General features: G+C 41.3%; 1 protein-coding gene across 2 annotated transcripts in view; it reads left to right on the top strand.

The window, feature by feature from the left end:
* Positions 1 to 13,983, top strand: part of evi5l (ecotropic viral integration site 5 like) — a 32,504-nt gene that overhangs the window by 7,864 nt on the left and 10,657 nt on the right. The window contains exons 2-13 of one of the 2 annotated variants that reach the window (XM_085774205.1): positions 3,568 to 3,957; positions 6,305 to 6,494; positions 7,352 to 7,576; positions 8,634 to 8,708; positions 8,995 to 9,120; positions 9,284 to 9,427; positions 9,539 to 9,628; positions 11,230 to 11,327; positions 11,677 to 11,737; positions 11,903 to 11,956; positions 12,522 to 12,554; positions 13,700 to 13,840. In XM_085774205.1, coding sequence (XP_085630331.1) covers positions 3,716 to 3,957; positions 6,305 to 6,494; positions 7,352 to 7,576; positions 8,634 to 8,708; positions 8,995 to 9,120; positions 9,284 to 9,427; positions 9,539 to 9,628; positions 11,230 to 11,327; positions 11,677 to 11,737; positions 11,903 to 11,956; positions 12,522 to 12,554; positions 13,700 to 13,840 — 1,479 coding nt within the window. In that variant the 5' untranslated portion in view covers positions 3,568 to 3,715. The remainder of the gene's footprint in view (positions 1 to 3,567; positions 3,958 to 6,304; positions 6,495 to 7,351; positions 7,577 to 8,633; positions 8,709 to 8,994; positions 9,121 to 9,283; positions 9,428 to 9,538; positions 9,629 to 11,229; positions 11,328 to 11,676; positions 11,738 to 11,902; positions 11,957 to 12,521; positions 12,555 to 13,699; positions 13,841 to 13,983) is intronic. The other variant, XM_085774215.1, reaches the window with a different exon arrangement.

Below are 13,983 nucleotides of genomic sequence, written 5' to 3'. Positions count from 1 at the left end.
CAGGTTGATTGGTGACTCTAAAGTGCCCGTAGGTGTGAATACGAGCATGTGTGCATTGTTTTTCTCTATATGTCGGCCCTGTGATTGACTGGTGATCCATTCAGGTGTACCCACCCCTGCCCCATTTCACCTGGGATTGGCTCCAGCAGTATAATGTTGTAAACTCCTCTGTAGCATCTTCTTAAATCTCATCTTTTGCCCCGCTGCCTCATTAGTCACCTCTTGGTTTGCAACTTTATTTGGTCGTAAAATAATGTGTTTTATTGGAAGTGCTCTACATGTTTGCTAGCATTAGATTCTGCAACAGGCAAACTTTTAACATAGTTGAGTGAGCCGTGTGACAGATCATCCCTTTTTTTTCCCCCAATGCTGATAACCGATAACTATCTGCTTCTCACAACCGATGCCAATACTGTTAACCAATAACATTTTTTATAGTTCATATACACACATGAAGTTAAGAAAGGCTAAGATGTAGTGAGTAAAGATGAATTTAACATTGTACCTCTGCTTCTGGCCTAAACCAAATAATATAACTGACATCACAACAAAATCAAAAACAGTTGTGACTCTCCAAAAATCTGTTATTTTTTCAAAGCAGCTTGGGGGGCAAACAAACAAACAAAATCATGGCAATGTTGGCTAAATATGATTAGCTCTAGTACTTGGCAAAAAATGTAATTATTGGACTCAACTGTGTATTTAGGCCAATATTATTGGGCAAACAGCCAGTATCGGGCCAATAATTGGCAATTAAGAATTGAGTAAAATCCCAAATAAACGTCAAATATGTTGTATACGAGTAGTTCAACATGCTGTGTGTAATGACTGACACTATTTTTTGTATCAAACGGTGACCTCTCAAAACATCAGTTTGGCCTCCTCTGAAACTCCTCAAAGGAGGATCTTCCAGTTTGACACATATTCACTTGGATTCAGGGACAAACTGATTAGACTTTGATGGTCAGTGGCTAAAGTTGAAGGTTATGGGGACCTTGAAAACACCTTATAGCCATTACTAGACTTGACACAGTAATTATGACAAAAATGTCACACTAATGGGTCTCATACCCACCACCCTGGATAAAGCGATGTAACATGACACCATGAGGCAGTTAGTTATTTTAGGTTGACAAGATGTTGTGAGAAAGTAATCCTGGAATTGGTTTAATTCACGTAACTCACTACTGCAAATCATTATCATTGTCACAGATTTCTGCAGGGAATGTGACTGTGTGTGTACTGTTATACATTACTGAGCAAAAACCGAGGAACTCAGCAAAAAAATGTACCCATCAGCAACAATTTAAACAGAGCAGATCTGGCTGAATGAAAATCTGATGTAGAGATTTTTCCATTTTCCTGAAATCCAAAAAGCATCAGCCAGCGCGCACTCTGTCCACAGAGAGCCGGTCTCAGCAACATTGTGTTGTTTCTCCCTTGTGTGTCTGATGGTGTAATGCTTAACAGACTGGTGAACATGTGTTTCATGCTCGCACCTTCACCTTCCGAAATGGGGGTGAAAACACCCACAATGGTATAAAATCGTGGTCTAAATGCTGTCAGTAAGGGAGCTGACTGTGTGAGGCTCACCTCTCAGACAGATGACTTTTTGAGAAACGGGCAGACTGAAGCAATTCAGATGCCGAGGACGGACGAGGTGCTTGAGGGGAAAATCTATTCTATCACTGTATTTTAACATTAAAAGGTTGTTATTTCAAATCTGTCCTCTGACCAAGCCCTTTTGCAAATGTGATCGGTCTCATTGGCTTGTTAATGGCTCTTTTGATTGAGCTGCTCTCTGTGCATGAATGTGGCCCTTGTCTCTTCCCTATGCAGTGTTTCCCTGTTCAGACTGTTATTTTGCTCCTCTCGTCTCCTCTCCTCTCTGCTACAGGCTATGTTTTCTGCTCTCCTTGTTTTGTTGTGTATGTCTGCGTCATATGCTTCTTATTACACAAGCCAGTGAATGTCTCCCTCTGCCTTGATGGTTGATTACAGCTGAAATCAATTCTTCGCTGCATTATTTGGAGGTTTTTTGACACAAGGACACTTTGATAGGGGATGTGTTGCTCTGTTCACGGTGTTGTTCTTGTCGTTACAGCAGTACGTGTGTGTGTGTGTGTGTCTAGCTGCTATACAGTATGCAGCAAAACATCCAAGCTCTATGATGTTTTTGTTTTGGTGTTAGTGAAATCTTCACACTGCCCCTGCATATTTAGCTCTATATCCTAAGCATGGATGTAAAGATTGAATGATGTGTGTAAGCAAATCACAAGGCTTCAATGTCCTCTCTCACATTTGCAAGTTGAATGTTGCACCAAAGACACAGATGCCTCACTGCACATTAAACCCACAACAAACACACAGAAACACATAGGCTTGAACCTTGGTTTCTAAATATCTTATCAGTGCAGACAGTAAGGCCCATTTTCCACTGACTGAAAAGCTGTATCCTTCCTGTGACACCACACCTGCAGCTGTCGAGTAAAAGCTGCCCTAATCCCTCTGTCCCCACTCGGTGGCTTCACCTCTTTCTAAGCTGTGTGTCCACTGCCTTATCTCTCTGAACTCCCTCCATGATTAATCAGAGTTATTAAATTAGTCTGATTTGAATACATTTTTTCCAGCATTTTGCAGTGTTTTTGTAGTGATCAGGACTCAGTCCCTTTTGAAAGGCTCGGTTTTCAAGTCAGTGTTACTTGAATTCAGGTCAGTGTGACATGACAGTGGATCAGGTCATTAAGGTTAGTTCTCTCCCTTTTTTATATTGGTAAAAAAAAATTGCAGCGCAGAAGTAAAGGGTATTCCTGTAGGTCAGGGTCACATCAGCAGCATTGTTTGAGTATGAGGCATCATTGGGCAGCTGTCTGCCTGAATGTGAACAAAAACAGCTCCCTGATGGCAGAGTGTGTCTGCAGTGACGAACCAAGATGCTCTCAGACAGAATGATGTCATCACAGTGACTAAGGGCCACTCCTTCAACGCAGCTATTCGAGCCTGGGTGCGGAGAGGCGTTATTGGCATCTTATTATGGATCGGAGCAGTATGACTGTGTCTTCAGCACAGTTAGCCAAGCATGACATCTTATGGTTTTTCCTCCACCCTAAAGTGAAGGAGTTTTGTACATGCAGAGGGAGATGAACTCTCCCTCATTTGTTCACGTTTGGTTGCTTTACACTCAGTTACCACTTTACATGGTGTATCCATATACAGCCATTGTTAAGTGCTGACAGTCCAACAGCCCTGCAAATACTACTATAGGCTGTGAGCCTCCAGTCTCCCTCGGTACAAGTTGCAAGTCATTTATTTAACCATCACAATTACTCCGAAGCTGTTTAATTAAGGTAAAAATGTAGCATAGGTAAAGTAAAAATCTTGCAGAGTTCCTCTTTAAAACTACTACAGGTGGATTGTGTACGTAACACTGTGTAACCGGAGATTTTGTGCATTTTGAGGACAGATTTCATCACATCAGCTCTGGTGATGACATGTTAAACTTAATCACTGTTCAATTATTGTGTGTTGTCAGTCATTTTCATTCAGCTTTTTGTGCACCCATGACAGGTTTGAGGCCCTCTGATCAAATTGGCTCCACGGCCAGCCAAGTAGCCAATCAGGCGACAGCAAGGCTCATTGATCAGGGAGACCTACAGTGAGACTGGAGACCCTCTTACAGCACCCGGACTGCTTCACCCATCCCATCGTCACCACCATGTCTATACCTAGCAACAGCCCAGAAAGAGAGGGCCCTGGTGGCGCTCTCCCTCAGCTAGAGTGCCCCTCCTCCCCACCCGGCATGGACCCAGACCCTCCGTCGACAGGCAGCCCCGTGCTCAGCCCAGACTCCTCTTCCCATGATGCACTGCTGTCAGCACCAGCCGCCTCTCCAGCAGACTCAGAGAACCTGAGTCCTGATGAACTGGAGCTGCTGGCCAAACTGGAAGAACAGAACAGGTGAGACCAGCTGCTCTTTTTTTGAGCATCTACTGAGGTGACAACAATACAGTTTTTTACGAATTGAGCCCAGAGTTCACTTGTACAGTAGCATTGACCATTTACTAAGTTACTGTTACAGCACCCTCCAAGTTTTTCAGTAATTATCAAACAATGAGTCTTAGGATTCATGTTCTACAAAGTGGACAAAGCAATATAGTAACTGTTAAACGTATTGCTTTCTAATACAAGCTTTGGCCGGAGTTGCTGGAGCATAAATTTCCTTAAATCAAAAAATGGGGCAGGGTAGAACCATTACCATTTCTCCACTCCACTCTGATGCCAAAGCATCTTGGCACATGCATGTTGTAAAGCTATGTAATCAATGTGCCCAGGGCGAATAAACCACCAAAACCTAAAATAAGAGATTTATCTGAAAACCAAAAAACCCGACAAGTCAAGTTCTTTGATCAAACAAGAGTACCAACTACGAGATGTAGATGAAAGAACGGGCAAATAGGTCAAGTTAAAAGTGAACTTTATGTTTGACTTGAGCTGCAGATGCTTAAGTACAAGAAATAATGAAGGTTGAAGGTAGCGTTAAAACAGCAACTAATTAATGAGATGGTCTAATGTGGGAGATAATTAGTATTTCATGATTGCAGATTAAAAAAAATAAACCTCTAGGGGACATTTTAGAACTGACACTAGTGCTACAGGTTGTCAGAAGTGTGTGGTCACATACAGAGAACATAAGCCAAATGTGTACATGCATACATAGCACAGCACTGATATTGTTTGCGTTAATGATATATGCCAAACTAAGTATGCCAAGCCAAAGGAAAAAACGTCTCTCATTCATAGCCTTTTAACGTTAATCTCTCCCATAAGAGCACTACATAGAGATCGCTATATAATTGTCAAATGGCTCTTGAGCTCATGTATTTAGTTTTAAAGCATAAGGATACAGATTGATTGCAGGGATGTCAACTTTGCAATGGGTAGCTTAAAAAGTTTATGTGGGCGTTTCATACGTTTCTCGCTCCTAACCATCAAGTAGACTGCTGCTGCTATTATCCATTTACAATCACACAGGAGGTTTTCACAGCCACCAGGATGAGTTTGATACTCAGAAGGAGCCAGGTAGAATAGGACATTGTCCAGGTCCAGATCCAGACCATAGTCCACTTATTATTGAACTCTGCAATAGAGCACCTCCTCTCACATAGAGCATGCTCCATGGATGTTGCTGTATGTTCTTTGACGACGCTCATCATTTAATCAGTTCAGGATCCCTTCCCACTGGGATAATATCTGGAAACCTAATCACCTGGTTTCACAGTCATGTTTGAGACTTTTCCTTCAAGTACACAAACAAACAAAAAGCATCAGATTCTCCACTGAAAACCCCCCAGCAGGAGCAGGCGAGCGGCATGATATTTAAAATTCAAGAAGACACAGACACGCAAGTGTTCATCCCCCTCATCACATGTTTTAGCAGAGAGGTCAAACTGCTCGACGTAGGAGTCAAGTGACTTAAAGGGATCAGACATTTGGGGTCATAGTGGAACTAAACTTGACACCCTCGAGGGTACAGACTTTTCTCTTTAATCACATCATCTCTGCTTCCTGCCGTCATTTTGTCTCAGACTCAAAAGAATGACAAGGATTTAAAAAAACATTTAAAGGAATAGTTCTGGGTAATTCATTTAGTTGCTTCTTTCTGTGAATAAAATGAGAAGATGCATCTCGTATTGGCTTATGTTAGCATGATGAGTGGAAATGGGAAAATATCTAGCCATCCTTTAAAAGCCAGTAATGAGCACATCCAAGCTGACCTATAGACAGACCAAATAGACTTATTATATATTGTATTACTGTAAATACTATTACCATACTGCATAAAAAAAGTGGACACTACTAAAACAACAGGCTACTGTATATTTACAGACCCTTTTTCAGTGCTTTTTCTTTTATATTGTTAATGTTTGCTCAACATGAAGCTCTAGGATTCTGTGGCACTAAAGGCAAATTTATGAATTTAATGGGCTTAAATAGGTAGGTAGCTTCCTTAAAAAACTGCCAATAGCACACCCCTCTGTTTTCAGAGTCATTTTGATCAGCACCCTCTCATTCTGTAGCTTAAAGGTAACAAGCCTCGAGGCTGCTGGTGTCTCAGGGAGACAAGTCTGCCTGCCATGACTCTTAATGCTCATCTTACTGTAGCTTCTCGCTCACTCTCCAGTGTGTGTACCACTACCTTCTTGTATGACAAACACGCTGTTCTCTGTTGTCATGTGCCTCTTTGATCAGAAATAATCAGTTGTAATTTGATTGCCTCATCCTTACGGACGCTCTCTTCATGCAGGTTGCTGGAGGCCGATTCCAAGTCCATGCGGTCGATGAGCGGCTCGCGGCGCAACAGCGGCTCCTCGCTGGTGTCCAGCTCCTCGGCCTCCTCCAACCTGTCACACCTGGAGGAGGACACCTGGATCCTGTGGGGCCGGATCGTCAACGAGTGGGAGGAGTGGAGACGCAAGAAGGACAAACTCCTGAAGGTGGGGATGTGACACGTAGCAGTTTACTACGAGCGAGTCATCCAATAGAATAAAAACTAGACCACTATAAGAAGGATTAGCAGTCTCCTCATTTTATTTTTACAACTTGTTTAAAACAGAACCAGGGCACTGTGAAACCCTGATTCACTCGGCCTTTTATCCTGGGCTGGAAGGGCATTTATATTCACAGGCAGACTTGGAAACTGGTCTGTTTTAGCTGTGTGTGTATTTGTGTGTTTCAGGAAGAGACCACAGGGTTTGTTTTTGTTGATGTTGCCACACAACTGAATATTTTGGAAAGAAAACTTCAACAACCTCTGAAAAGCCTGGATGTGTTGCCATGTGTCAATATGTGTTTTTAATATGACTACACCACCAATGCCTTCTGGTTGCACTGCACCACTCTGCCTCTCTCTCTCCATCCTATCTCCCCCTGCCTTTGTCTTTGTGTCTCTCTGTGTCCTCTGTGACAGAAAGAGAAAACCCAGGGGAAGAGAAGATGGATGAGAGAATGGACAGCAAAAAATAAGTCAGGGCAAAATGACATTGGCTGCAAACTATACACACAGAAAAATAACAGAGACTTTAGCTCTAAAACTTGGCTTGTGAAAAACGAGGCTAAGAATGATTGTGAAGAGTGATACATCACTGTACTGACTAATGTAAATATGAAATTATACTAAATGGCGCTTTTAAATATACAGCATCTATTCATTGTTCCATAATTGATTCCTCTTGTCTCATCCTCCTGCTCTTTGCTCGTCAGAAGATGTTTTAAATCGCATCCCTCTTTACATAAAGGAGAAAGGTATTAATCGTACATCTTTAATCTCCCTCTGTCTCTCTCTGCCCTCCAGGAGTTGATCAGGAAGGGCATCCCTCATCATTTCCGGGCCATCGTCTGGCAGCTGCTCGGCAACGCCACTGACATGCCGGTGAAGAACCAGTACTCAGAGCTGCTCAAGATGTCCTCCCCCTGCGAGAAGCTCATTCGCAGAGACATCGCTCGCACCTACCCCGAGCATGAGTTCTTCAAAGGCCAGGACAGCCTGGGACAAGAAGTCCTCTTCAATGTCATGAAGGTGAGCAGTGCAGCATTTCACATTACCTGAAATTCTCTGTTTGATATGTATTTGCTGTTATAGGTGAGGCTTGTGTATTTGGTCTTTAACAGTAAGTTACATTTTAAATTAGTTGGTTGTATTTGAAGCCATTTATCATGTGTTCACTGTGTGCTGATGGACGCTGAGACTTTATTGACTTCAGGTATATTTCTGATCCTCTGATAAAAACGTTATGTGGTAAACATTGAGAACATGCAGATGTCCCGGTGGAAAGGGATATGAAATTGCTTGTTTCAAGTTTTACTTACATAAAGTATGACTCACCAAAATGCGTGAGGTCTGATAAAACTTGTTAAATGCATTTCCTTCCTCATGCAATATCTGTAAGTTGTTCTTCTAAATGTATTCAATGATGCACTGTTTACTGCCTTGTTTGTTAGTTCATAATCTTCTTCTTTACTACCCTCCATGGGACAGCATTGTATTTTGCTTGCATGGTAATGCACATGCACAAAACAAACAATCACAATTGCATTTTAACTGAGGGTATATTAATTCTGCAATCCAGTGCTTGAAATCCCATCATGTTTGGGGTGATGTTTTCAGGTTGTTTGTCCTAATCCACAGATATTCAATATACAATTACATAAAGTGGACAAAATCTTCACATTTGAGAAACTGGAACCACCACGTGTTTGTCCATCTGAATTATTTGTGTCAGTCTGACAGGAAAAGTACCATGGAGCATTAATGAAATATAAAACCATAAAATCAAAGTGCGGTGTTCCTGAAAGTAAATCTGGAGTGAAACAAGGAAATGTGGCACTATTTTGTTGTTTTCCATCCAATCAGGCTTGTTGACTGTCAACACAGTCAGTAAACCTGCTTTTGTTTAAGCTCTTGTGTTTTTCAGCTGTGTTTCCTCTGGAAACAAAGGGACCTCTGGTGACTTGTTGATCCTTGTTGATCAGCATGAATGTTTGATCAGGATTACCAGTGTCATATTTTCTGCCTTATATAAATACAAAGCACTGAAAATGTAATATGAGAGTGTGTGTCTGTGTGTGTATTTCAGGCATACTCCCTGGTAGATCGAGAGGTGGGCTACTGCCAAGGCAGCGCATTCATCGTAGGCTTGCTGCTTATGCAGGTAATGATACAGCGTATCAGGGAAATGATCCATAATGAGGATATTTTGCCTAAATGCTGAGTGCATTACTCCACCATGAGATTCATTATAATCTGTCCCACTAGAGTTCTCTGATTACTACAACCAAAATCGCTCAATTGCGTATGACTTGAATAACTGTGAGGCATTTAAGTTGTCCTTGGAGGCTCAGTCAGTGATCAGTGAAATGAGCCACAGTTACACATAAGCAGTGTCTAATTTATAACTAATGAGGAACTTTGCTCGGCCGTCTTACCCCCCCCCCCAGATGCCAGAGGAAGAGGCGTTTTGTGTTTTCGTGCGTCTGATGCAGGAATACCGTCTGAGGGAGCTGTTCAAGCCCAGCATGGCCGAGCTGGGCCTCTGCATCTACCAGTTTGAATATCTGCTTCAGGTAAAGAAGAGACTGGAGTCTGTCAACAAGGCACTTGCAATGCGAAACTTGTCCACAGAGGGGCAGCAACTCATTCAGTTCTATCACTGAATGAGTTGAACACGCCTTTTGAGTTTACTTCGGCAATTTGGGGTTTAACAATGATGCTTCTCTGTCACATCAGGAGCAACTTCCGGAGCTGAACGTCCACTTCCGGTCCCAGAGTTTTCACACATCCATGTACGCCTCATCCTGGTTTCTCACTCTTTTCCTCACTTTCCTCCCTCTTCCTGTGGCCACTCGCATCTTTGATATTTTCATGTATGAGGTAGGAAACCATTTGAGAGCATCTTTTGACTGAGTATATTGTATTTACTAATCTGTTATTTCAGTTTACTAAGCACAAAGTAATGAAATATATGACCTGTCTTGTCTGCAGGGTCTAGAGATTATCTTCCGTGTGGGCTTGGCCATCCTACAGTACAACCAGACTGACCTCATTCAGCTGGACATGGAGGGCATGTCGCAGGTGAACAGCCACAGCTTTCTACCACTTTGTGCAGAAATTAGTTTCGTGTACAGATTCAGTCATGAGTCACAGGTCGCACATTTCTTTTTGCATGCGAATGCTCTTAAAACAAGACACGTGCTTTGATTTAAATAGGCTTCACTAACTAACAGTAATTTACAACATAAACCAGGTCACAGTTGATGATGCTATGACATGCTTGTTTACGCTACATGTAGTCAAACAGGCATGATATGGATTGTTAAGCTTGACATCTGTTACATGTTTCTTTCATGATCTTATTTATTTATATAACACTTTTCTGAGTTAGCTACAAAGTGCTTTTCAACCAAAAAGGTTTAAAACAAATTACCTGAGCTAAATAAAAACCATCTCAAATCAACATTATAAGATCTGAGAGTAACTTAAATGAGGCTGTAAAATATGTAAAAACAATAATCAGGGATAAAACAATAGAGAGAAAACATGTACTGTATCAGACATGATGAAATGCTAAAATGAGATCCCGACAAACGTAGGCTATATTATGTATAACAGTATAAATATTTAATTCAATCTTCTAATCGTTTAATTTTGTCACTGCTGTGTTAATAATGCTGACAATAATATCAGACAGATTTGTGAGATACCTAATGATAAAATATTGGACCATAATTTCAAAAGGCTGGCTGTGACACACAGACAACATATTAGTTACACTAACAGTAGATAAAACTAATACAACCTGTAATAAATCCACCTACATGAAGATTCTAATGTTTTATTGAAGCTGTTTTAAAGCACGTTGATTTTTTTAATAGTCGTTTCATGGAGGCTGTATTTTTTGGTGCAGATTACAGTAACTCCACTGCCTCATAGTTGGTTCCTAATATTTTGTCCAACTCGTTTATATGAATTAAGGCTGACGAACCTGCTCTCAGTACAAGTCTCACAATGACCATTAAAGAAAACCAACCTTCTCTCAAACAGATTCAGTAACAACTAAACTTCATAATCATCCCAAAGGCTGATTGATTTTGTTTACCAGACTGCATTAGTTTTATATAGGTGTAGCCAATACATTTTATTATTAGGCATGAAAGGAAGTCAACAAACCTCACATCAGTAAGTGGTAAATCTTTCTAATTAAATGTCAGATTTAGCTGTTCATTGATTGAATCTGTCCATCACGGCATCAATTAAGTGACCGATGATTCAGCTCTAGTTTATGAAAAAATTTTAAAAAACCTAAGTGGTTTAAGGAAACTCATCAGTTGTTTTCATATATTTATGCCTCTTGCCAGTCCAATAGAAATGATTGTCAAAGGTGTGTCATAGCATATTTCATCATTAGATTTTGATTTAAAATTTATCAGCAGTCTGCATTTGAAATACATTGGCAGCCTGAAATGGTAACGGTGCTGTATCGCCAAAAACCAGAACAATCATTTTTCCAAAAATGCAGCAGCTGCCAACTTCTCCACAAACACAGCAGAGATACTTTGCTGCTCCTGTTCACTCCTCTAAAAAGTGTCTGTCTGCTTCTTCATGAAATATGAATGGGCGTCTTTGTCAGTCTGGAGATCTCTAATCTCGTGTCTGTCTCTCTGTGGGTCCACCAGCATTTCCAGAAGGTGATCCCCCACCAGTTTGACAGCTGCCCAGACAAGCTGATCCTCAGGGCCTACCAGGTCAAATACAACCCCAAGAGGATGAAGAAGTACGTGCACTTATTACTCAACTAACAACTAGCGTGACAGAGGATGGATGGGCTTTACGTAGCCCTGGAGGATTTGTCTTTCTGTCTTACTAAAGCTGAGGTTTTTATAGCAACGCACGCTCATATCTGGTGTCTTGATGTGTGCTTCTGTTGTTTTATTCAAGTATTGTGATGAGTGTCTGGTACAGAAAGAGGTACTCTCCAGTTCTGTCCTCTTCTGAATTTTTTTTCTTTTTTTAAATGCGAAGCACAAGAATAAAAGGAAGAATTGTTTCTTTGTGTTTGCTTTTGTCATTACATTACGTAGAAGATAACACTGCATCATCTGTTTTTGTTTATTTTTCATCAGACTTGAGAAAGAATACACAACAATCAAGAACAAAGAAATGGAGGAACAAATTGAGATCAAGGTGTGTCTATGTTCAGAATCAGTTCAGAATCAGCCTTTATTGTCACTGTACAAGTGTATTATGTTTTATGTGTTTGTGAGTGATGTTGTTATAAATGAACCTTTTTTTAGTACAAAAATGAACAGGCCATATACATTGACTGCTCCTCTGACTTTCTCTGCTCAGAGACTACGCACAGAGAACAGGCTGCTGAAGCAGAGGATTGAGACGCTGGAGAAGGTAAGAGACGATCTTTGGTTTCAGCTCGTCTAGATGCTCGTGTGAATCGGTTTTATACAGAATCCTCGAGATGAAACAGCCAGACCGCTCAGCAGAGGACCCTTCACCTTATAAAATACTGATACTGACGTTGGTTCTTGTATCCCGAGGAGCCTCTTCTTGTAAGGGTGTGTGTGTTGTGTGTGTGTTGTGTGTGTTTCTAGGTGTGGTTAGAGTATAGAATAGTGTGGATGTTTGTGATTGGTCCTCTTTGCACACAAGGTTTTTTCCCCTCTGCACCAGCGCTCTGCTATTGAAAGAAACTCTTTTTTAATCGTCTTCTCCTCTGTGCAATACTTTTCTTCTGAGTGATCTCACTGCTGCCTCTTTTCTCTTCACATTCACCTCCACACTCCTATATTTGTTTCACATTACCGGTTCCTCAATCTTTGATCCCGTCTATTTCTTCTCCTTGAATCTCCTCTTGTGTTTTTGTTGTGGTTCATCCTCCCGGGTGTCCGGCTGTCTTTCACTCTCTTCATCCCCTTTTTTCATCCTCTTGTTCCTCTCCTCTGTTGCGCTGTAGGAGAGTGCTGCTCTGGCAGACAGACTGATACAGGTAGAGTACTGTGAACTATTTTCCCACTGATCTCACTGTTCTCTGCCCTACTGACATCTCCCCCCTCCTTCTCCTCCTCTCCTCCTTTCTGCTTACCCCTGTCTTCTCACCAATGGCCAGCCCAACGTGCATGAGAGAATATTGTTAATGTTGTGTATTGGTTCAGTCCACAAGGCCATCCTTTAATCCCTGACTGCATGTACTGTTATTTATTTATGATGGACATTTTAATGAGGTTGTATAATCCCTGCATGTGGCATGTGAAGGTTGGCTGTTACTGCTATATAAGACTATTATACTTTTTCATTATAAATACCTCTAGGTTGCTAAGATGTCAATAAAGTATCCTGCGTATTAGACGTTTTCACGATATGTTAATTTGCTCTCTTGCAGAGAGATAGAAAAATAGTACTGTTGAATATTATAAGTTTAGCTTATTTTAGCATTGTCTATAAAACAAGTGGAAATGACAAACTTGCCTCTGTCCCAACCCAAAGGTACAAACATCCACCCACCAGCACCTTTGAAGCTCATGAATTGAAATGTCATATCTGTTGAATCTGTACAAAAACCAAATAATTAAATTTACAAACAGTATTGGAGTTTTACTGGGGCAATTATGACTACGTCTCAGCTGGCAGCGGGCCTTTTACCACTTTTACCAGGTTAAACAAATCATTTCTTGGTACACTGAAGATGACTACTGTCGAAATGTTTGTACCTCACCACCTGTTACATACCTACGTACATACCCCTAGCTACCTAAAGGACATTTTGCGCGTGCTGGCCCTTTAACTTCTTTCAAGCCTGTTCGAGCCGTACACCCATCGTATATTACCTGGGAGAGTTTTAATTATTGATCTCTAAAACGCCTGCAGATGGATGTCGTTACCTTTAAACGGACACAGGCTATCAGATATTAGACTTCTTACCTAGATCTCAGCAGCTGAACTGAGTAAATGTATTTTATGCATATCGTATATTAATATTGAATTATTCATTTGAAAATCTACCAAGTTCCCCTCACGCATGACAATGTTACATTCCCTTAGAACTACCCTTCTCCCCACATTGGTGTAAAGTCCGTATTTCAAAGTTTTTGAACTGTGCAGCTGATCTGGGTCCTTGTCCCGCTGCTGTTCCAGGGTCAGGTAACAAGGGCACAGGAAGCAGAGGAGAACTACGTGATCAAGCGAGAGCTGGCAGTGGTGAGGCAGCAGTGTAACACAGCCAACGAGAGCCTCGAGAAAGCGCAGGACACCATCAGAGAGCTGCAGCAACAGAAGGTAAACACCAACCAACAATCTGGACCCAAACACTGTGGTAGCGGTAGTAACAGTTGAACAGGGGATTTGCGTAACAGAGTTATCTCTCAAGGCAGAAGCAGTGAATCTGTGTAAATCACCTTGAGGTGAAAATTTCAAAATCT

This window comes from Trachurus japonicus, chromosome 1, assembly GCF_045865225.1.
Source record: "Trachurus japonicus isolate A0001 chromosome 1, Traja_1.0".
NCBI classification, from domain to species: domain Eukaryota; kingdom Metazoa; phylum Chordata; class Actinopteri; order Carangiformes; family Carangidae; genus Trachurus; species Trachurus japonicus.
This window is presented reverse-complemented; position numbering and strand designations above follow the sequence as displayed.